Source organism: Marmota marmota, unplaced genomic scaffold (genome assembly GCF_001458135.2).
Source record: "Marmota marmota marmota unplaced genomic scaffold, marMar, whole genome shotgun sequence".
Lineage (NCBI taxonomy): Eukaryota > Metazoa > Chordata > Mammalia > Rodentia > Sciuridae > Marmota > Marmota marmota.
The window spans coordinates 1,958,850-1,983,086 of NW_026000082.1; the positions used below are offsets into that span (position 1 = coordinate 1,958,850).

General features: G+C 40.6%; 1 protein-coding gene across 4 annotated transcripts in view; it reads right to left on the reverse strand.

Moving 5' to 3' along the window:
* The window catches only part of Ak4 (adenylate kinase 4), a 68,136-nt gene that overhangs the window by 21,413 nt on the left and 22,486 nt on the right, over nt 1-24,237 (reverse strand). For 3 of the 4 annotated variants that reach the window (XM_048815231.1, XM_015484904.2, XM_048815232.1), the window contains exon 3: nt 11,296-11,415. The exons of the other annotated variant lie outside the window; for it this stretch is intronic. In XM_048815231.1, the coding sequence (XP_048671188.1) occupies nt 11,296-11,415 (120 nt within the window). The remainder of the gene's footprint in view (nt 1-11,295; nt 11,416-24,237) is intronic. 4 annotated transcript variants of the gene reach the window in all.

The window sequence follows — 24,237 nt, forward strand, 5'->3', positions numbered from 1 at the left end:
AAAAAAAAAAAAAAAAAAAAAAAGGCTAAATATGCCACAATCACTTAGTGATTAGCTGATAAAAAACAGAAGGCAGATATCCAAGAAACTTTGATTTTTCAAACCACAAGTTTGCCTCTTCAAAGTGGCTTTAAGAAATAAAGGATGAAATCTTTTTTTGTAGGAACTCGGGATCCCCTGGCATTGCTATGAGGATTAGAGATGAAATGACCACCTTACAGTCCGTATTCTTAAGCCAGTTATACTAATGTCACTGCACCCTTTTCCCCATAAGGGAAGATGCACAATTAACTGAAGAAGGAGCTATTCTCTGCAAACACCTTGAATAAAGGCTCTGGCTTAAGAATTCTGCTTGCTTGTCCTTTGAACATAAGTCTCCACTAAAAACAAAAAACAAAAAAACTAGGAGGCAGGGAATGGTCCCATTCTATCTCAATTAAGACAGAAGGAATTTGCAGATGATTGATACAGGCCCATATTTCTGCCCCAGTGAAAATAACAGGCTGAGTATTCCCTTCCTGGACTCTGTTATTGGCTGCAGGTGAGATCTTTCTATAAGTGGACCATAGGCTTTCCCATGTGCCAAGCACTGTTGCAGGAACTGGCAATACAGCCATGAACAAGACAGTCTCTGCCTTCCTGGGTCCACTTGAGGGGTGAGAGAATGGGGAGAGGTGTTGATTAATGTGATGTCACATGACTGAGACACCAGCATAGAGTTGCATGGGAAGATGGAAGAGTACAAGAAAAGATGCTCTGAGGAGGATCTGGCTGGTGGTCTGAATTCAGCAGTCCACATGGAAATCTGAAAGCAGAGCAGATGGGAGAGGGAGGCCCACAGCAGTGTATGGCACACGTAGGCAGAGACCTTATGAAGTAGTTACAGAATATAAGCTTTCTTCTTTCCTGATCTCAAGATAAAAGATCTCAGAGGCTCAGGAGGTCAAGGCAGGAGGATCATAAGTTCAAAGCCAGCTGCAGGAACTTAGCAAGGCCCTAAGCAACTCGGTGAGACCCTGTCTCTAAGTAAAATATATATATTTTTTAAAGGGCTGGTGATGTGGCTCAGTGGTTAAGTGGCCCTGGGTTCAATCCTCAGTACAAAAAAAATAAATAAATAAATTCTTGCAAGATAAAAGATCTAAGCATGCCTCAAGACAAAGGAGAATGAAAAACTTGAAGTATATAAAAGACAAAGAATATGCAGTTTAGTATTGAAACTAATAATAATCAACATAACTGGGAAATAGAACAGAAAAATTGAGCAAATGGAAAACTTCCCTGAAAGCAAAGAACACACCATATATTGGAGAAAAGTAAATGAAAACAACCAACATTGTGATAGTCTATTTATATCAAGAATGAAGAAACTGGGTGTGGTGGCGCAACACCTGTAATCCCAGCAGTCTGGGAAGCTGAAGCAAGAGAATCATGAATTCAAAACCAGAATGAGCAACTTAGTGAGACCCTAAGCAGCTTAGTGAATCCCATCTCAAAATAAAATATAAAAAGAGTTGGTAATGTGGCTCAGCAGTTAAGCATCCCTCGGTTCAATCCCCAGTATGCCCTGCCCACTCACCTCCCCCCCCAAAAAAAGAACAAAGAAATAATTCTTCAGAAAGTCTATATTGGGGAGGGGGCGGGGTTGAGGGGTAGGGTTCACCTTCAACATAGAGGAGTCAGACTGGCTTTGGGCCTCACACCAAGAACCCAGGTCAGAAAAGCAAGCACCGGTGAGTGGCCATAAAGTTCCTACAGACTCAGGACCACACAAGAATATCCCAGTCAGCTAGCTGGGCTGTTGAACAGACATTCCCAAACTAGAAAACTCATGAAATACAGCACCTCATGGTGTGTGGAGGGAAAGAGGAAGGGAAACAGGGAAAGTATCCAACAAAATTCAACTAACCAAATAATGAATGGAAAAATCACGTTAAACACTAGTACACCTTCAGTCAGATATAAAGCCCATACTGTACAAATCAACTCATTTAAAGTGTATGATTCAATAGTGCATTCAGAGAGGTGACCAAGAAAATAATCAAAATAAAATGAACAAGATGGGTAAGAGAACTAATGCACAGAATTCATTTAAATTTTTAAAACAGACGACAAAACTGGGGAATTTATCAGAAAATAAAATAATCACAATAAATTTTAACAGCAAAAGCTGATGAAAAATTCTGAAGGAGACACAGGAAGAGGAGGTGATAGAAAGTGTAATAAGCCCCTGCTATTTATTATAGATGATACCTCCTGCCTAGATTTGAAATTATTAAACAAATGTCATTCTCTCATGGCATTCCTAATCTTAAAGTACTCCCAGAAGAACTTCTGTGGTGATAAAGATTCATCTGAAGTTTAGTAATAATTTCTTCAGGTTCACTTGGTTTTGTCATTGTTGTTAAGTTTGAGTCAAATTAAATGCCTTTGAGTGTGTATAGTCTGATACCAACTTTCGATGGACGGTTTTCCATTACTAACCCAGGTTATTTCTGGCTGGTAGGGTTTCAAGTAATAAATTTTCATTCTTTGCATTTTTCCATGTGGATTAAGGATTTCATTGTGATCACACATTATTTTTATAAAAGCAACAGGGAAAATGAAGTTAAACTACCTGCATGTTCCCCCATCTAATTTTCCTTTCAGCCTGAATCAAGCTGTTCATCTCTCCAATGTCTCCATATCAACTGTTTTATATTGTTTTGTATAATTTATTTTTATAGAGAAGACTTAATGGAAGATGAGTGGTTCTATTTGTAATGCATTGGTCCAGAGTACTTAGTGATGGGTGAATATAATAACTTTCATATTAGAAAAATGTTTTCAAGGGCTGGGGTTGTGCATTAGTGGTAGAGCGCTTGCCTAGCACACATGAGGCGCTGGGTTTGATTCTCAGCACCTCATGAAAACAAATAAAGATCCATCGACAACTAAAAAACTATTTTAAAAAATAATGTTTTACATTTCTGTTTATAATTGGAATTTTACCTTCTAATATCTATCAGTATCAAGCTTAAGCCAATTACAATAAATAGTAACACAGATCTTCCCTTTGATGATCTATGTTCCAGAACTCTAAGTTTCATACTTGTTGGCCAATCCTTGCAAACTTACATCAAAAATAGACCTATTTTATGGATATGGGGAACGAACCCAAGAAAGGTAACTTGGCTTGCTCAGGACAACACAGTTAGTCCATTACAACTGACCATTTGGGTGTTCCACTAATCCATGATTCTTCTACCACATTCATGTTTTCTCAGCATTGTACTTGTGCAAAATGATTAAACTAGCAAGGTTTGCCTCCGATGCAGCTTTGCAGCCCATTAATTAATCAAATTCCCAAGATACTTGTTCCATAAATTAGGGGAGCAGGCTCTCCTAACGTCTAAACTTAGATGTGGAAGACAATTGTCATCCTGTGCCTTACTTTGTAGGCTCCTAATTAAGTAACAGGGGTTGCGAACTTCTGAAAGTGTTGGACAAGACATGGCCAGTACAGAGGAACCATGACCTAATGTCTAAAGTATATCTAAACTTAATTTTTTTTTCTGAAAAAAAAGTTAATTTTTAAAATGTTAATTGGAAAGAAAGTTAAAAAATAAGTTATTTATGCTGTCAAACACATAAGTTTAAAAATTTTTAACTTCCTTCCAACTTAGTTTTTAATATTAACTTTGGCACTATTCAACTGCCTGTTTTTGAATTTCAAGAAGTGTTTAACTTTGCCCTCACCAACTTTTCCAGCCTCATGCGCTCATATTTTTGGCTCCAGTATTAGCCAGTGGTTAACCTGGGGTTTCCAGAATAAGCAACGCTGTTTTAAGCCTCTGTAGTTTGTTGTGCACATTGCCTGTCTAAAATGTGCTTTATTTCCATCTTCGAAACATGGCTTAGTGTCACTTTCTCCAGGAAGCCTTCTTAATTAATAGCTGTGTTTAAAAGAAGAGTTCGCCTGCATTAAAAAATGACAAAATCATAGAATTTACAGGGAAATGGATGGCATTAGAGCAGATTATGCTAAGTGAAGCTAGCCAATCCCTAAAAAACAAATGCCAAATGTCTTCTTTGATATAAGGAGAGTAACTAAGAACAGAGTAGGGTCGAAGAGCATGAGAAGAAGATTAACATTAAACAGGGATGAGAGGTGGGAGGGAAAGGGAGAGAGAAGGGAAATTGCATGGAAATGGAAGGAGACCCTCAGGGTTATACAAAAGTACATACAAGAGGAAGTGAGGGGAAAGGGAAAAATAATACAAGGGGGACAAATGAATGCCAGTAGAGGGGGCAGAGAGAGAAGAGGGGAGGGGAGGGGAGGGGAGGGGAGGGGGGATAGTAGAGGATAGGAAAGGCAGCAGAACACAACAGACACTAGTATGGCAATATGTAAATCAATGGATGTGTAACTGATGTAATTCTGCAATCTGTATATGGGGTAAAAATGGGAGCTCATAACCCACTTGAATCAAAGTGTGAAATATGATATATCAAGAACTATGTAATGTTTTGAACAGCCAACAATAAAAAATTAAAAAATAATAATAAAAAAAAATAAAATAATACCTGTAAAAAAAATAAATAAATAAATAAAATAAAAGAAGAGTTCGCTGCATACTCCCATGTCACCCTTTTTTTAAAAAAAAAATATTTATTTGGACATAATGCCTTTCTTTCTTTCTTTTTTTTTTAATGTGGTGCTGAGGATCAAACCCAGGGCCTCTCACATGCTAGGCAAGCGCTCTACCACTGAGCCACAACCCCAGCCCCCTCCATGTCACCTTTTAATACTTTCACTCACGTCCCCAGATTTTACACAGCACAGGCCTCCTGCACTGTGAGGACAGGAAATGTGCTATTCCTTCCTGGGACTAACCAATGCCTAGCTCATCGGGATGCACAAAAATGCACTCTATTTGTTTTTTGATCCCTGAAACAAGTTCTTCTAGGGTGTGTTCAAATATCTGCATGAATATGTTTTCCATATGGTCCTTAATGCCTTTTTCTTGCTTTGTTTTGCTTTTTGTTGTTGTTGTTGGTGGTGGTGGGGGTGTGGTTTATTGGGAATTGCCAGGATGCTTTACCACTGAGCTATATCCCCTACTCTTTATATTTTTTATTTTGAGACAGGGTCTCCCTAAATTGCTTAGAACCTCACTACATTGCTCAGATGACAGGCATGTACCACTGAGACTGGTCTCTTAATGCCTTTTAAGATTAAAATCTGGTTAATTCTCTGAAAACACACAAAATAAACCAAGTCACCATTGTCCAATACTATAGTAAGAGCGTATATAGACAGCTCAATCAGAGGAAAGCCTCTAGAAGTGGACATGGAGGGCAGAATCTCAGGAGAAAAACCATACCAAATGAGAAAGAAGAGATCCAAGACTTTACCATGTTTTTCAGTCAGTTACTCTGAGCTCATCCTGCCATCAAGGGTGCTGGCCACAGAAAAAGTCACAGGATAAAATATGAGTTTCTATGGTTTGGATTTAAATTTTTAAAAAATTAAAGATATCCCTTACTGCCTAAGGCAGGACAAAGGCTGAATCACCACTAGATACTGAACTCCAGGGAACCATGCCCTGTTCACTATCTTTATTGTTCCACTGTGGTGTCCAGACACTTCATTGCACTGAGTTGGTGCCTAAACAATATTTTGTTGTGCAAAGAATTATGAGTACTTAGCACCAAGAAAAATTCACACATGCTGGGAATAGTGGTATATGCATGTAATCCCAGTGATTTGGGAGGCTAAAGCAGGAGGATTACAAATTCAAGGACAGCCTCGGAAACGTAGCAAGTCCCTGTCTCAAAATACAAAATAAAAAGGACTGGAGATATAGCTCAGTACTAGAGAACCCCTGGATTTCATTCTCAGTACCACACACAAAATGGAAATTCACATGAGCACTTGCAATCATGAATAAGGGAATTATAATAGCTTCAATGGAATCAGTAGCTAGATATAAACCTTTTTAACGGTGAATAAATATCCTTGTACATACTAGGTAAGCACTCTGCTCAATTTTGGATGCAGAAAAAATCATCAGATATATATTTACATTGTCTTGGGGGCATGGGTGAGGTTCTTGGAAATGTGGCACTAAGACTAATCGAAACACACCCATCTTTTTTCATGTGGTCATTTTGACCAAAAATGTCACTCCTTGCTTGTAAAATCATTCCATTTACCTCCCAGAACACAGATGTCACTTCACCTAACCATGGTTGGCTGAATACACATCTTCCACCCTTCCTGTGTGTCTGGAGGAACTTAGTCAGCTTCTACTCCTTTCCAACAGATCTCTCCTTTTTCCTTCACTGTCAGTCAGTGCAAAGCCAGTCAGACCCATGCTTTATTCACTTTAGAAATATATCTGGGACAACTGGGCATGGTGTCACCCACCTGTCCTCCCAGCAACTTGGGAGACTGAGGCAGGAGGATCACAAGTTCAAAGCCATCGTCAACAACTTAGCAAGATCCTGTCTCAAAATAAAAAATGAAAAAAGGATGGAGATGTGGCTAAGTGGTTAGACACCCAGTACCCAAAGAACAAATAAGACCCTGTCTCAAAATAAAAAACATAAAAGGACTAGAAATGCAGTTCAGTGGTAGCAATTCTTAGTACTGAAGAGAGAGAAAAAAAAATATCTAGGACCCTCATACACACATACAGCAGGATGATTATTTTCTATTTATGTATGTATGTATGTATATATTTGTAGTGCTGGGGATAGAAGTTAGGGCCTTGAGCATGCTAAGCATACCACTGAGCTACAAAGTCCCTCTCATTTTCTTTTCTCATTTTTAACTTTGCAACAGGGTCTCCCAAAGGTGCTAAAGCTGACCTCAAACTTGCCATCCTCCTGTTTCAGCCTCCTGAATAGACTGAGATTATAAACGTGCCACCATGCACAGTTCTATTTCTTTTTTTGATTGTTGTTGCTGTTTGTTTTATGCAAGGGATTGAACCCAAGGGCATTCAATCACTGAGCCACATCCCCAGCTCTTTTTGAGACAGGGTCTCGCTCAGTTGCTTAGGACCTCACTAAATTGCTGAGGGTGGCCTTGAACTTGCAATCCTCCTGACACAGTTTCCACTGGGATTACAGGCATGCACTACCACACCTGGCTCACTTTTCACTCCAAGAGAACCTTTCAGTGACCTTCCAAACACTTCTATTATACATTTTATTCTTGAAACATAACCTGCATCCACAAGGACAACAGAAAAATATTGCCCTTGGCATTCCTAAGAGATGCAATTCAGAATATATTGTTGGGTTTTTTGCTTTTTTTTTTTTCCAGTAGACATATGCTGCCCAGTGGGATATGACACTCTCCAGAGGTCGGCTTCACAAAGAAAAATAGGAGGAAATAAGGTCAGAGCAGTTATGCATCAGTCTAGTATGGTAAAACACATTTGCAAGATCAGGGCAAAACTCCTAGCTCCTCATCTGTAGTTTACATTCTGGACAGAGACCTCCTTCCAGGAGACAAAGAGCTCTAAGTGAGCACATACCCTGGAATATCTGATAAGATCTTTAACTCTCAGATGGTAAGGGAAAAAAAAAAAAAACAAACCCACATCACCGCACATATTTAAGCAGTGTTAGCTTCTGCATTAAAATAAAAAGAAATTTTAATTTCCTTCAGAAAGCATCAGTTAGTGTTCAATACTGGTCAGACAAAAGAAGAAAAAAAATAGAACATAGTCCAAATACAACTACAGACCAAATGATGACTATCATTCTGAAGTTATCTTTATCTCCAATTAAAGACTTATATTCCACTTTAATTTCCCAATTTTAAAGCTGCTCTCCATGAAACCAAATGCTATGATCCGGATATGGTTATTCGTGTCCCCCAGAGGTTCACGGATTTAAGCTTGCTTCCCCAATGTGGCAATGTGGGAGGGGATGGCACCTTCTAAAGGTGAAACCTAGTGGAAAGTGGTTGGGAATGCTGCCCTTAGAAGAGATTAATGAGGTGGTTGGGAATGCTGCCCTTAGAAGAGATTAATGTGTTCTCTTCAGACTCCAGTTGATTCCCATGAGAGTGACTTGTGAAGGATAAAAAAATAAGACTGACCCCACTCTCTGGCTTCCAGTCTCACAATGGGATCTCCCTCTCACATGTGCTCCTGCCATGATATGATGATGTAACCATGGTGGCCAGTACCATGCTCTTGGACCTTCAAAACTTCAACCTAACTAAACCTTTTCTTTTTATAAGTTACACAGCTTAGGTATTTTGTCACAGCAATGAAAATGTACTAATATACCAAGTTTAAAATATTTTGATACCTTCACCTAAAAAATTAGGGCTAAATGGGAGAACCTGAAAGTTCCTCTTTAAATGCACTGATTGACAGTCAAGTTAAGAAATGAAGACCTTTAAAATATATTTCCCCACTGACCTGACCTCAATGTCCCCACTTTTTTTTTCCCCACAGCAATTGAACCCAGGTGTTTTACTACTGTGCTACACCTCCAGCCTTTTCTATTATTTATTTTTGAAAGAGTCTTACCAAATTGCCTGGGGCCTTATTACATTGCTGAGGCTAGCCTTGAGCTTAAAATCCTCCTGCCTCTGCCTCCTAACTTGCTAGTATTACAGACATGAGCCACTGAGCTCACTGATGGCACTTTTTAAAATAAGTGAAAACCTTTCCACATTCACACGTGTTTTACTTCATGTTACTTTTGTGTGGTGCTGAGGGATGAACTCAGGGCCTCACGCATGCTGGGTAAGGGTTCTACCACTGAGCTATAACTCCCGCCCAGTATTTAGTTTTAAATACCTGATGGTTCCCTAGTTATCATTTTGCCTTGGGAGCACCTGGTCAGAAGTAAACACCTTATTCATAGAAGAGGAAAAAAGGATCTTATAACAAAATTGCAAGGGTCATTTGTATATTACAATCCTCAAGGGGAAAAATCCTCCTCCTCCTTCTCCTGCTCCTTCACCTCTCCCCCATACACAAAACAATAGAGTATTTCTTCTCCAACTACTGTGAAGACATGGCAGTGCTGAGCTTTTTAGCAAGGCCAGAGCTGTCCAAACCCGCAGCACCCCCCACCTCCCAGGCGCGGTGTTCCCTTGGCCTGCTTCCACTCTCCTCCTCCCACCCACCGTTAGCACAATGCCTCTCCAGCCATATGGACCAGATGATGAGTCACCCACCACCCAGAATTCCTTCCTTGACCTTTCCACATTCAATCACCTTTAGAACACTCAACAGGCACGTCCTCCGCGGCGCACGAGCACATGCCCTGTAACAGAAGGAGTTTCAAGCTGAACACAGGAACCAGCCATTCTTCACACTCCTCCCTTGGCCAAATGGATGGCTTCCAGAGCTTTAAAGAAAAATCACAACTGAAAGTGACCAGATGGGTTTTCAAGGAGAAAGATGCAAACTAAATCAGTTGGGAGACTGACGCACTCTACTAAAAACAGGACTGCGACGTAGAAGAACTTCAGTTATTCACCCCGAGAGGCACGATGATGGCAAAAGCAAGCACTGAAAGGAGATGCAGAACATTCCATGGCTGTAACTTGACTTTGACTCTGAACAGCTAAATATTTTTAGAACTGTTTTTGAGATTAATACTTCAAGTAGTCACACCCCCCCCAAATCCCCCACCAAAATTCTGGACCTGCACACCAGCCAGCACAAATGATAAAAATGAAGAAAATTTCAAGGCACGAACTGCATGGCAAGTACTCTTCTAAGCACTTAACATATATTCACTCACTTGATCCTTATGAAAAGTCTTTCCTCATCCATTTTCCATGAGGAATCTGATGTACAGAGGTGAGGTGACCTGCCCAAGGTCAAACACAACCAGGAAGAGGCAGAGCTGGGATTCAAATTGCGCAGACTGATACGAGGGCCCATGCGCTATGATCATCTCCAAAGGAAAGGTGATCATAGGTGATCCTCTCTTAACTTAGATCTTTAAATTCACTAAAACCACACAAGTTCAGTTGCAAGATGAAAAGCCGAACAAAGAATTGAAACTATGGAAATGACCGTGAGGTGATGGCAAAGATAGAATTCATCAGCTGTGCCAAATGCTCACCCAGAAAGTATTGGGGAGCTTGCCTTAGTGAGTTAAAGGCACAGAATCTACATAAATGACTTTTATGATGATAGCCAAAAGCCTCAAAAAGCCTTGGATGACAATGGAAAACGTCCCAGAGTCATAGCACACTATACCACCCATGACTCCTGTCCATCCTCCCTCCTCAGTCTATTCACCCATGTGGTGCTTCCTTTCCATCCTACTGCCATTGCTTAAACTCAGGCCTAGAATATCCATTAGTCCAGTGATTATAAGGATGTCTTCTCTGGCTTCTAGTTGCCACTCTCCCTCCTGCCCCAGCACTCCATCTCTCCTGCACTGCATGACAGGAGAGAGATCTGATCTGATAATGTTGTACCCCCTATTTAATAACTCTTCAGTAATCACTATGATGAGAAATTCCCAGTCTCACCCTTTTTGTACAGAATCAAAGGTTAGCCTCCTGACTTATTCTGCTGGTAGGTTTAGGAGAATACTAAGCATAGTCATGCCCCTCTTAAATTGTACACATTGACTCTCTGCAAAAAAAAAAAAAAAAAAATTAAATCTGCTTTCCCAACTCATTCAGCTACCTGAGGACATCTAGTAACTCATCCATATGATTTGCTTAGGAACTAATTCTTTGTACTTCTTTATACAACTGACTCCCCTCCTGGGATATAAGCCCCTTAAGAGCAGGGACAGTTTGTTACTATTTACCAATCATGCTGAAATAAACAAGCTTGAAGATTCCTCTTTAGGAAGAAATACAGAATAGAAGTGCCAGATGGAAAAGTATACACATCGCTAAACTGCTCCCCAAAGGCTGTCCATGTGACAGCTCAACAGTAAAAGGTTTGCAGATGTTCTGTTAATCCACCAGGTGAAAACTAGTGACTCATGGTTGTGATTTGTGTAGTCCCTGGTAAATGAAAGAACCTCGAATTTAAGATGAGGTATACTTAAGGTGACTGAGTCATGGAAACAGGGCACCATGGAAACTGGAACAATACCAACAATCCCATGAAAGGTTACTTCAAGTCAGGGCTCTCATGACGGTGGTCTGGAAACGGAGAATTAAGAGGATTCACCACGGTGAGTTTCTATGCTGCCAAATCCTAACACTGAATACATGACAAGAGAGTTTAGAGGGAAGAATAGCACTTTCCAATGTCAGGAAACCACAACCAGGAAATCCAGCTCACCCCACAGCCCACTCACCATCCAGTAGCCAGTGTTGGCCGCTCCTGAGCTCCAGCTCTGACACCATTAGGCGTGTGATCACGTGATCTGGAACCAAAAGACCTTTCTCCAGGTACTGCCTTGCCATTTCGCCAACTTCTGTTAAAAGATAGTTAAAGAGACACTAAGAAGGCTTCTAGAGGAAGAAAGAGCTTTTGAATTCTGACAATTTCACCTTCTCTCTCACCCACCCTGATATGGAGGGAAAGTTGAAGGTAATTGCTATAGTTTTTTTTTTTTTTAAATCTTGGCTTCAATAATGGCAGTATTGTTGCTTAATTTAACCCATTTGTCTTCTAACAAATTAGAAAAAGCAACTCTTAGAAATAGGCACAGCCAGAAAAAGGAGAAGAAGAAAAAATATGAATTGGCCAAGATAAAAAAAAAGAGTAGAAAACAAAGTTGGAGTGAAGAGAGAGGGTGGTACAAGAAGGTTTAAAAGATGTCCAAGACTTCTCAGAGGTGAGACACACACTGGACCTCAGGCCTCCCAACAGTTTATGGTAACAAAGACAGATGATCAACCACATGGTATACGAAGACTGAAAGATGCTGAGAAGCATAACCATTCTTAGAAAGACCAAAGGGAAAAATTTCCACTGGCCCTCAAAAAGATGCTGCACGATGTGTAACACAAACAGGTTTATTTCCTTCCATGAGCCTCAATAAGCAGATGGCACGTTGATGACGCAGTTGTAAAAGCAACTCAGCATTAGTGGGATGCCAAGCTCATAAATGGATGTGAACCTTTAAAAAACCACTTTCAGAGGAGAAACTGCTTCTATCTTTTTTTTTTAAAGAGCCTTTTGTGATTGTGGTGTTATAGGCTAAATACCAGTTTGTTTGTTTTTTTAAAGAGAGAGAGAGAGAGAGAATGAATTTTAATTTTTTTTTTTTTTTTTTAGTTTATGGCGGACACAACATCTTTGTATGTGGTGCTGAGGATCGAACCCTGGCCGCACGCATGCCAGGCGAGCACACTACCGCTTGAGCCACATCTCCAGTCCCCTTCTATCTTAATTTAAAATAACAATTCCGTATATGTAGAAACTGTGGCTTGACTTTGGCAGGGCAAATTATCAGTTGAAATCTACGTATTTCTCAGAACTGAATTTTTTTTTTTTTAACAAAAATTAAGTCCTCCAGGGAACTGATCATGAACATTTAAGAATCACATTCTCACAGGCTAATTAAGTTCTTACAACAACACAAAGCAGAATTATATCATATATATTACCTTTTATCACCTTGACCCTTTTTGGTAAAAGTAGGGTCAAGGTGATTTAATTTTGGTAGAGCCTTTACTACTCCCAAGTTAAGCTCTGAAATATATTCAGTAAAGGATTCTAATCACTCAATTGCTACCACTGGACAAGCAGCTTAGAGCAAGGCCATTCAGTTATGCACATTCAGTAACACGCTGCGAGAAGCGGGACCCCAAGACTGCTGTAAAGGAGAAAGTAGCTGAACTGGAATGTTAAGGAGTCACCTTCGTTCAAAAGTATTGTTGATTACATTCTGTGTAACAGGTAATATTCTCAAGATGTAGCTGTGGACAAAAGTTCCAGCTTACTGAAATTGAGACAGTATTATCTGGACTAAAAGCAACAATAACCACCATTAACTTAGCACACACTATGTCCCAGACACTACGCTTTAGGTACTTTATAGGTGTTATTTCCTTGAATTATGATAAGATATTCACCTTCAGATAGGATGCAATATTTGTATTTTTGACAGCTTTTTTCACAAACCATAACGTTTCCATTTTAAAATGTACAGCTTAGTGACTTTTAATATATTCTCAATGCTGTGTAACATCTTTGTTCCCTAATTTCAGAACATTTTCACGCACTGGGGGAAAAAAACTCCCTACTCATTAGCAGTCACTCCCCTTTGCCCTTCCTCCAGCATGCACCTCCCTCTAAAACTACTAATTTACTTTCTACCTTTATTTGTCTATTGTGAGCATTTCTTATAAATAGAATCATATAATACATAATCTTGTTTCTGGATTCCTTCACTTAGCATAATATCTTCAAAGTTCATACATACCAGCCCATGTTGGGCTAGTATTAGTAGCTCATTCCTTTTTATTGCTGAATAATAGTCCAAAAACATGGCTATGCCACACTTTATGTTTATAGATAACATTAGTTAATGCACATTGGGTTGTTTTTACTGTTTTTTCCTTAATGGTACTTGGGATCAAATGAAGGGCCTCATGATGTGGGGTAAAAATGCTACCACTAAGCTACACTCTGAGCCCTTCTACTTTTTGGCTATAATGAATAATGCTCCAGTGAATGTCCAGGTACAGGCTTTAATGTGAATACAATACCTGTGTGATATTCACATTCCAGGGCTAAACAATCACTAGCACAGAGGGCACAGAGAATAACTGACAAAGTTTTGTGCTGTCCTACACTGCAATGGTCAGGCCAGTCCTGTTCTTAGTCCCATCCACTCAAGTTCAAGGGGAACACACATCTGAGGTGAGCAACTAAGGTGCACTTTACACTGTTTTCTGGAACTCCAGATCTTACATTGACTATATTGGTTTATTTGTTACTTCACTTTCTGCCTTGATCAACTAGAACAGCTCAATGAGGAAAGAATGAAGTATTTTGTTCAATGCCATGTCCTCTGTGCTTAGAATCCACCCTGGCAAGTTTTGGATGTCCATAAAAATTTGATGCATGAATGAATAAATGAACAACCCTGAAGATTATTATTATTTTTTATCCTGACAAAAATCAATCTGATCTTTCTGGACAGTTATTAAAGAGCCATTATCCAAAGATCAAATATGGTCCAACTTTGCCAGATAGCAACCTTTTCAGAGGAGATATGAACCAAGCAAAGTGTGATGAGCGACTAGCTGACAGGTGGATGATTAGGTGGTTTTTTTGGCCTCTTAGTTGTTTTTTTCCCCCCCTCGTTCCCAGTGCTGGGGATCAAACCCAGAGCCTCACGCATACTAGGCAAGGGCTGTATCACTGAGTTACATACAACTCCTGCCAGCAGCCCTGTCTTAATTCTTCAGCATTTCAAAACACAAAGAGAGATTGAGCAAGTCAAGTAAAACAAAGGAGGAAAAGGGAATGCCATGAGTCCCTGGAACTTCAAGCAGTGACAATTGAAAAGCACACCAGTAAGAGATGGGGCTAGACAAGGTGGGACACCGAATGTGGACTCTGAAGGACTCTAAGGCAGTTAGCTCAATTGTAAAGTTCCCCTGGGTTCAATACCAGCACCACTACTCCCCTTCCACCCGCCAAAAAAAAAAAAAAAAAAAACCCAGAAAACTAATGATTAAAGACACACCTAGAAACACTTTCTTCAGAAAGGGAAAGACTATCAGATTTTAAGCCAGCAATATTTGTGTGTGTGTGTGTATGTGTGTATACATATTCATGTGTGTAGTTTCATCCAATATTAAATATATTAGAAAAATCAATGTTCCACCCACTTTACAATATAAATTTTGTAGCAATGTACCTTAATAACCTCTTCTATATAACCACTACCAAATATACAAATAGATATAATCTCCTTGAAAAATAAATTTTCAATATTTAACTGGATTTTAAATTTTTAACTGGATCAGGTAATACACAAATTTTCAACATTTGAGACTACCTATAAAACTGTACATTTAATTAGAACAAGACTAAAATTTTAAGATAACATAGTCCATCAAGTGGGTATCTCTCCAGAATTCATACCTCCAAGATTATTTTATTAGCTTCAATTTCTTCATGTTAAAGTTATACACTGTGATTTTAACAGGCTATAATAAATCGCTGTGTCTGTAACAGGGTACAATAAAACACTGTCGCCAGGCATGGTGGCACATGCCTGTAATCCCGGTGGCTTGGGAGGCTGAGGCAGGAGGATCGCAAATTCAAAGCCAGCCTCAGCAGCTTAGCCAGGCTGTGGGCAACCTAGTGGGACCCTGTCTCAAAATAAAAAATAAAAAATGGCTGGGGATATGGCTCAGTGGTTAAGTGCACTTGGATCCAATCTCCGGTAGCAAAAAAAAAAAAAATTAAAAATAAAATACTGTCACCTGTTGAAGGGTAGGATCCTGGATGCACACTTATTAAAATTCTCCTAAGACTGGTTAAAAAGAAAACACCTCTTTCTAAATAACTGAAAGAGCCAATAAGTAGGTGTCATTTCTTTAGGAAAAGCATAAGAATTATCATGTACCCGCACGCACACACTTAGGTGGCATGAAATTCACGGCTGTAGGCCATTCCTTCCAATTCCATTGAACACCACAGAGGACCAAATAGACACCAAATAACTTCCAAACAGAAATACAGAAGGATCCAAAATTCAAGGCTGGTTACCGTCATGAAATGGGGGTCCACTGTTCATATATGGTAAACTACACAACTAGAGAATATGGGGTATGGTTAGTTTGTTTTTGTTTTTTTTTTTTTTTTTTGGTATGGTTAGTTTTATGGTTTTTTTTTTTTTAAGAGAGAGAGAGAGAATTTCAATATTTACTTTTCAGCGGACACAACATCTTTGTTTGTATGTGGTGCTGAGGATCGAACCCGGGCCGCACGCATGCCAGGCAAGCGCGCTACCACTTGAGCCACATCCCCAGCCCAGTTTTATGGTTTAAATACTCTCTGAATCCTCCTAAATACTCATTCAGGTGTTACCTGTTAAGTTATCAGGCCCTATACCAATGTAGTATAAGGTCTGTCCCAAAGCTTCGAGCCTAAACACTGGAACTGCCAACCCACCAAAATCTCAATAGCAAAATTTGATGGAATTTTACTGTGTTAGGTAGAAAAAATAACCAGTACTTATCACAATTAAGTTGCAGAGGGGCTCTATATTGCCAGTCAAGTTTCATGTAAATACCTTATGATACAGAAATAGGTTATTATTAGTCACAAACTAAATGAAGGTATGACCACTGAAGCACTACGTCCCTACAATATCAGTCCACAGTTACAGAAGGCCACCCAGGCTCCCTCAGTGTCTTGACCCTAATCACTCAAAGATTTGTTTTACTAAAGGTAGGGATCAAAACCTCAAACAAGTCCATAGTAATCAGGCAAAATACATTAACTAGAATGGAAGCCTCTTGGGATCAAATGCTATTAACATTTAAGCGAGGTTTTTAAATTGTTTGAATATTTATCTCTCCCTTTATATTTTTCAATAACTAACCCAGAAATTACCAGCACAAAGACAACAGTGATGAGTGTTTTGTGGCATAAAAACCAAGGAATATCACAAGCCAGAATCAGCTATCATCTTGCCAGCACCCCCTGGGAGCTCCCATGTCACTCCAGACCACTGTCTCCCTCCCAAGTTGCTGCCACTCAAAACCACAGGCAAAACTCCTCCGAACACATCACATGTCCAAACAGTTCTGTACAAGCACTGTGTGCCAGGCACCATGCAAGGCACTGCAGGTGCAAATGAGAGCATCCTCAAGAAGCTCACCAAGGAGCCAAATAGACCTGAGGATTAAGCACACACGAGTTCAATTTGTTTCAAAAACAGGGCTCCTAATCAGGCTGTTGGAATCCTAAATGTCATTCTGCCCATTTTATATGTCGCAAGCCGTTTTCCCACTTCAGGCTAAGCTTCAAAAGATTTAGTATACAGTGGCTTCCTTTTAACATAACCTTCCTTTCCCCTTCCCCTTCCCCCACAACTCAAGACCTGTTTCTACCCTGCAGTCATAGTCTCACTTGTACATCTGACTGCATCACACTCCTGCTTTAAAAGCATTCCACAGTCCATGCAGTGGCTTCCAAGACCTGTCCCTGAGTACATCGCAGGGCTATTTCCTCTTGCCACAGGCCTCCACCCTCCACTCTCCAGGGCCAGAGCCATTCCTTCCTCTTCAGGTTCCCTTGAGCAAGCCCTAAAGCATCTTGTCCTCCATCTGAAGCACTGCATTTTATTTTTCATGTCAGTCTCCCATCATACAGTAGGAATCGTGTCTGCTCTGTGCATTGCTGTCTCTGATGCAGGGTGAAGAGGGTCTGATAAAAGCAGATATGCAATATGCATATAAAGACCGACCATTCCTTCCAATTCTATTCAACTCCCCAGAGGACCAGGTTAACTGGGGAGTTACCACTAAGGTAGGTAGCTACTCAGAACAACTAGATCCATTTACAAACACTACAACTATTAATGTCTGAGTTAAATTAAAACGTTACATTGGAATATATCTTCCCCAGCTAGTACTTCATTTTCAGTACCACTGCAAAGAGATATCGAAAACAATTACAAGGATGCCATCATGACAAACGAAATTCATTGGCCTTACTATTACAATTGAGTCATTCATTTAAAAAAAAATCTGCTGAGCTGGGGGTGCTGTGGCACAATCCCAGCAACTCAGGGGGATGAGGTAGGAGGATAGCAAGTTCAAAGCCAGCCTCAGCAACTTAGCAAGACCCTAAGCAACTCAGAGAGATCTGACTCAAAATTTAAAAAAATGTTTTAAAAAGGGCTGGGAATGTGGCTCAGTGGTTCAATCCTAGGTTTAAAATACACACACACACACACACACACACACACACACACACTAAGCAACTACTGTATGCCCTGCTATGGCACATTTTGTTAAGGTCAGGGAACCACAAAGGGAGTATCAGAAGTTGTTATCAGTTTTTGATGGCTCTAGCAGGTGCCAAAAATTGACAATCTGACCTACTTTCAGAACAAAGTCAAAATATAGTAACATTCCCCTATCCTTTACTGACCCAACCAGTTTTTTAAAAAATGAAGATTCAATTCTTTTTTTTTTTTTGCCTAAAAAATATGCCCATTTGCCAGGTGAAATGGCACAGTCTATAATTCCAGCAGCTTAGGAGGCTGAGGCAGAAGGATCATAAGTTTGAGGCCAGCCTCAGCAACTTAATGAGGCCCAAAGCAACTTAGTGAGACCCTTTCTCTAAATAAAATATTAAAAAAGGGCTGGGAATGTTGCTCAGTGATTAAGCACCCCAATATACCAAAAACAAACAAACAGACAAAAATATATACCCACTCATATAAAATTCTAGAATAGACAAAATTAATGTTGAGGGATACCCACATGTGACAAAGTATATGGTAAAGCAAGATAACAATTAGCACAAGATGCAAGATGGTTGGCCTGGGTGGGGAGATGGAGAAAGGACATGGGGTTTCAAAGGTACTGGTGATGTTTTATTTCTTGGCTGGGTGGTAGATACACAACTGCTATCCTTTAAACCACACACATACATACCCATATCCTCTTTTTGTTCTGATCAAGTGAGGGCAAATTGGATACAGACAACAGAGCTGGACCACTGTTCACAAAACAGCAAATTCCCAAGATGCCTAAGTCACCAGAAACAGATAATTACTCCATGTTCTTTGCATTGTTGAAGCTAGAACATGCTAAGAGTGAAAGACCCCTGTAAAAAAGCCCAATTCCCTCACACAAGGTGGCCCTACTCTATCAGACTTTATGGAAGGAATGGAATTAAGAAAAACTGTTTCCTCAGTACCACCCTTCTCCAAAAATGGGTGATCATGTCAAAACACACACACACACACACACACACAAAAAGGCCTGATCAACAATGAACTGCAACTTTATGATTATAAACTACAAGTTCTTTATTCCCCAGTATGCAAGAATAAAATTTTGCCACTGAAGAAACTGCTTGTAAAAAAATTTTTTCCAAAGAAAAATTTCAACCTATAAACTGTTTACCCTTGATATCACTCTGATGAATCTCTCCTAGTAAGAAAAAATGCTTTTAAAAATTTTGGTTTAAAAAATAGATGTCAGGCTGGGCATGGTAGCGCACGCATGTAATCCCAGCAGCTCTGGAGGCTGAGGCAGGAAGATTGTGGGTTCAAAGCCAGCCTCAGCAACAGCAACAGTGAGGCACTAAGCAACTCAATTTTGAGACTCTGTCTGTAATTAAAATACAAAATAAGGCTGGGGATGTGGCTCAATGGTCGAGTACCCCTGAGTTTAATCCCCAGCACACATGTAAAAAAAGATGTCAGCTATGCATGTGGGTGCATGCCTATGATTGCAGCAACTCAGGAGACTGAGGTAGGAGGTTCACAAGTTCGAGGTCAGTCGAAGCAACTTGGTGATTCTCTCAGCAACTTTGGGGACCCTGTCTCAAAAACAAAATAGAAAGAACTGGGGATGTAATTTAGTGGTAAAGTGCCCTTGTGTTCAATTCCCAGTACAAAACACACACACAGAGATGTCAAAGTCCTTTAGAAGTAGAAATTACAGAAGAAACTTTTGAATTTACGGCATTTTGGCACTTACCCAAATGAGTCATTTCAGTTGTTCAAGAGCCACAACTCTAATTGGCCTTGCTGAAAGCCAGTCTCTTTTTCTTCACACCAAAAAAGGTAGTTTTAAAACACTCCCTGACACTTACTACTGGTAATTATGAAGAAAATTCTAAATCTAGAGTAGTGGCCAAGAACATACATTTTGGCTGCTGTACTGGCATACACCTTTAATCCTGGTGACCACGGAGGCTGAGGCAGGATTGCAAGTTTGAGGCCAGCCTCACCAGCTTAGCAAGGCCTTCAGCAATTTTGTGAGACCTTGTCTCAAAATAAAAAAAAATTAAAAAGGCTAAGGGTATAGCTCTGTGGTAAAGAGTCCCTGAGTTCAATCCCTGGTATCAAACAAACAAACAAAACCCATATATTTTAGAGCCAGACACAGACCCCAGAACTGCCACATAAAAGATAAAGATTTGGGTCATATTGTATATTTTTTGCCTCCATGAAGATTTTTCCTCAGTTTCCTTGTCTATATGGAATAATACCACCTAGGGTTGTCTCAATAGTTGTACATTATTCATATGTATCCAGGACTTGGAACGATGCTGCTTTGCAAATTCCATTCAAGGGCATAGAGATAATAAGAATTTCTCCTATGTGCCAACAGTTGTTTTAGGCAGTTTATATACATGAAGTCATTTAATCCTCACAAGTATGGGTCAGGTCAATGTTACTCATTCCCCACCTCATAGAGGAAGAAACTGAAGCACACAGAGGTTAAGTAGCTTGCCCAAAGTTACTCTGTAACTGTAGAGCTGAACTTGAAGTCAAGCAGGTTGGCAGAGCATTTTTTAATTTACTCTGCATCCCCAGGGGTATGAGTGCGTCCCTGGACAGAAGCACTCCCAAGGTGCGAGTGCCTTCTAGGAGACTGAAAAGCAAACACCTGTATGGAATAGACAGGGTGCAGTGAGCAGTGAGCTTCTGTGTGAACTGATATTACTGGTGGTAATGTGCCCTGTGGGGAAATCTCCATCCTCTTCTGGGTAACCACCTCACTTCCACTCGGTGCTGATTTCTGGCTTAATAAATAAGAAACTTACAGCACATGCTCCTGGCAGCTGGGTCCTGGCAAACTAAGTACCCTGCAATCCTGCACCTCCTAGTCAGCCTACTCTACTCCCTTCAAGAGCTTCTCCTTCCCCTAGTCCCTGTCCACAAATCTCCAACAGGGACCTTCCCAAAACACAAGTTGGCACAAAAATCACTTCTTTCCCCCGAACACCAATGGGTTCCATGGCCTACAGAAGGACATACTCCTTCCTAGGCATGGCATTCAGACTCTCTTGGGATCAGCCCAGAACTATTCTCAAACCTCATCTCCCATCAGTTCCTTTATGGACAACCTTTGACCCAGTCTGTACCAAACACACAGTCGAGCCTGCTACAGACTCAGGAAAGACAAGAGAAGAAGAGAGGCAGGGCTAGATGCAAGTGTGCTCCGAGCAGGAACATGATCTGACCTCAGGCCTCAGGAAAGCTTTCAGGCCTGGGGTTGGACTTTTAAAGAGCTGGCAAAAAAAGTTGACCGAAGAACCACCCTTCAAGTAGCACATGCACCAGCCCCTCACGGGCATGCATCCTCCCACTCACCCACATCCACTCAGTCTCCCATTTCCTATTGCACAGTGTCACTTGTTCTCTAAGGCCAAGATTGAAAAACATCTAAGAAGCTTTCCCTGATGATTCCCCTAGGGCAGAGAAGGCCTAGGGCATCCTGCTGGACAGGTCTGCTGTGTCCTCGCCCGTGTCCAGAAGATGCTGTTCTTCCAGGTAGACTTGACTCTGTGCCAAGCAACACAGCTCAGTGGCCAGGACAGAACTGGCTGCAATCCCCACAAACCTATCAGTCAAGTGCTCCCAACAGGTCACCTCTGTACAACCACCTGGGAGGCCTTGTACCTATACCTGACATGTCACTCTTGTTGTATAGGGTTGATCACAAACCCCTGAGGCCAGAGACTACCTTATTTTAACAATCAATAAGAGCCACTCTACTTGAAATCTCTAAACTCTCCACCCATTCATAGGGCCCTCAAATTACTAAGTGAAATTTCTTCTTAGCACACCCCTTGCCATATCCACTGCATGGTTCCATAGACCTGTGGGCTAGTCATGACTTAAGACAATTAAGGCTCCAAAAAGCCTTCTAAGAATCAAACATTACCTGCAATATTTTCTTTAAATGTTACATTGTAGTCTAATTCTTGAACAAGTCTGGAGTAACTGAGGAAAATAGGTTACTGAATTAAGCAAAGCATCCTATTACCTGAGTAGACTACACAAATGGACAGTCAGCACATACTGGGCAGTGATTCTCACAAGGACTGCTTCAGTCGACTCAAACTGATTTAGAAAGATCATTACCACTCATTGCGTTTTTGGGTATCAAGCCTGACCTCTAAACAAGAGAGGATCCGTCCCTACAAGTAGGTGCTTGCTCTTCCTAAAAAGCTATCTGACATTCTTAAACACCCACAAAATGCACAGGAGTCAAGATTGGTGATTAAGACTCCAAAGTATTCTCCAACAGAACAAGAAGTTTAGTGTTAGGGGAAGCAACTTGCCATTTTCAAACTAACATGGAGTTGCCCCACGTGAGAGTTATACTAGGCAAGAACACCAAAAACACAGCTGCCTTTCTTCAAGCTGTCTCTTCCGGCTGCCTGTGACAGAAAAGATCTATCCTAAGAGTTTCCTAATAAACCACAAATCAACAGAGACTTGTAAGCTTTTTCTAAAGAAAGCGACAAAGGTATAAGTACATCTTACAAAACAATTTAGGATATCTGAAACCATCGAGACTTTTGATTATTCACTTTTGTTCATAATGAGACTAAGATCTCCATGAGATCAAGACACTGACCACAGGCCCCATACCTCCCCATTACCATTTTGCTCCACTGTAGCTCATGGTGGGAAAAATGATTCTTGGTGTTTAATTTTTAATAACTTTAAAATTATTCTGAAAGCTATTTAAACCTGCTATGTAATTGATTATCTCCCTAGGACATTCAAACATTGTCCAGATCTTTGATGTGTGTAATCATTTATCCCCCATTTCAAAATTGGTTAAAAAATAAGGGAAAAAAATTATTTTTTATCCTCTGAGCCCAAATTTATGTAAAGATTTAATGTGCAACTCTTTATAACTAATCTTAAGAATTTGTGTTGTGAGTCATCTTTCAACATCGGCACCTTTTCAAAGAAAAATGCTTTTTAACATCAAAATGGCTTTATAATGAGGCAAAGAGCAGATATGAAGTGAGGAATGGTCACCAGACTAGGATGGGAGAAGACTTGGAGCACAACTCTGCTTCCAACTCACTGCTCACACCCCGGGCTTTACTAAATCACAGCCTCAAGTTTACACATCTTCATGAGAGAGCTGGGTAGAAGGGCCTTAGTGTGAATTTCAATTTCCTAAACCTGGCCTTGAGGTCTCATGTGAAGGCAGAAGACTGGCCCCCTGTACGCATCAAACTACACCAGCTGTTTTTTATCCACTGGGGTTCCACCTGTGGTGAATAGAGGGACATTAAAGGCTAAGCAGAGTCCTGGCTTTCATGGGTGGTCAAAGCACTGATCATTATATCCATCTGGGTGTCCTGAGTAGTCAGGACCAGAACTCAGGCCTGAACCACCTGCCTAGAGGAGTTAAGGACCAGTGCTTCATTAGGTGTCTTTTCTCTTTAGTCAGACTGGATATTTACATTCACTTACTTTAATTTTGTATTCTGGGTCCAAAAATGTGCTGGCAGTGAGTATGTTCCTATAATTGCCAAGGTGCAAAGATGCATGGACAACAGCCATGATTGTGAGCAGGGGAGGAGCTGGCTTGACTGAGAAGGAAGGTGATCCAATATCCAAGCACCAAGGATATTGAGCAGATTCTTTATCCCAAGCTTCTTCATCCCACTAGCAGGTCAATTATTCATTCAAAGAATAAAATAGTGCAGTAATCTCATTTTGAGACCAAATCATGAAAAGATATTGGAGTTTCCTAAATGAACAAATTGTAGATGTCCTATGTCAGGAGTATTTTCTTGGCCCAGAATCAGAACACAAGCACTTATAAACACCATGAACATCTGGCTTAGCACCACACACTGCCTTACGTAATCAACAGGGGAAAGAAAGGCAGATTGGGATAGAGGCAGCAGAAGTTGGGCAAAGAAACAAATAGGGAAAAGGCAAGTAATCTGAATGGTTTGAAAAAATGTAGAAGTTTTGAATTTCAGACCCAGAGTATTTAACCATCTTTTTCAGGAACACAGTCTGCAAATTGGCCGCGGTATCCACTATACCAGGCCCTGGCAGCCCTAAGGAATAGGATTACACTTCAAATCTCCTGGACTCCCTAGATTTTCCCCTGCAAAAACCACAGAATAGCCTCCCTGTAATCTGATCACAGCCCAATGACCAGCCCCACTCAGAGAACAGGGAGAAATTTCACTTTTAAAACATCACAAAAAGCCATTCCTCTCTGTCGCAGAAGGCCCAGCGTGTGGAGCAGATGCCCCCTGCACCTTGGGGCTGCCTCCCTGAGCAGGATCTTGGCTGCCGATCAGCACGAGA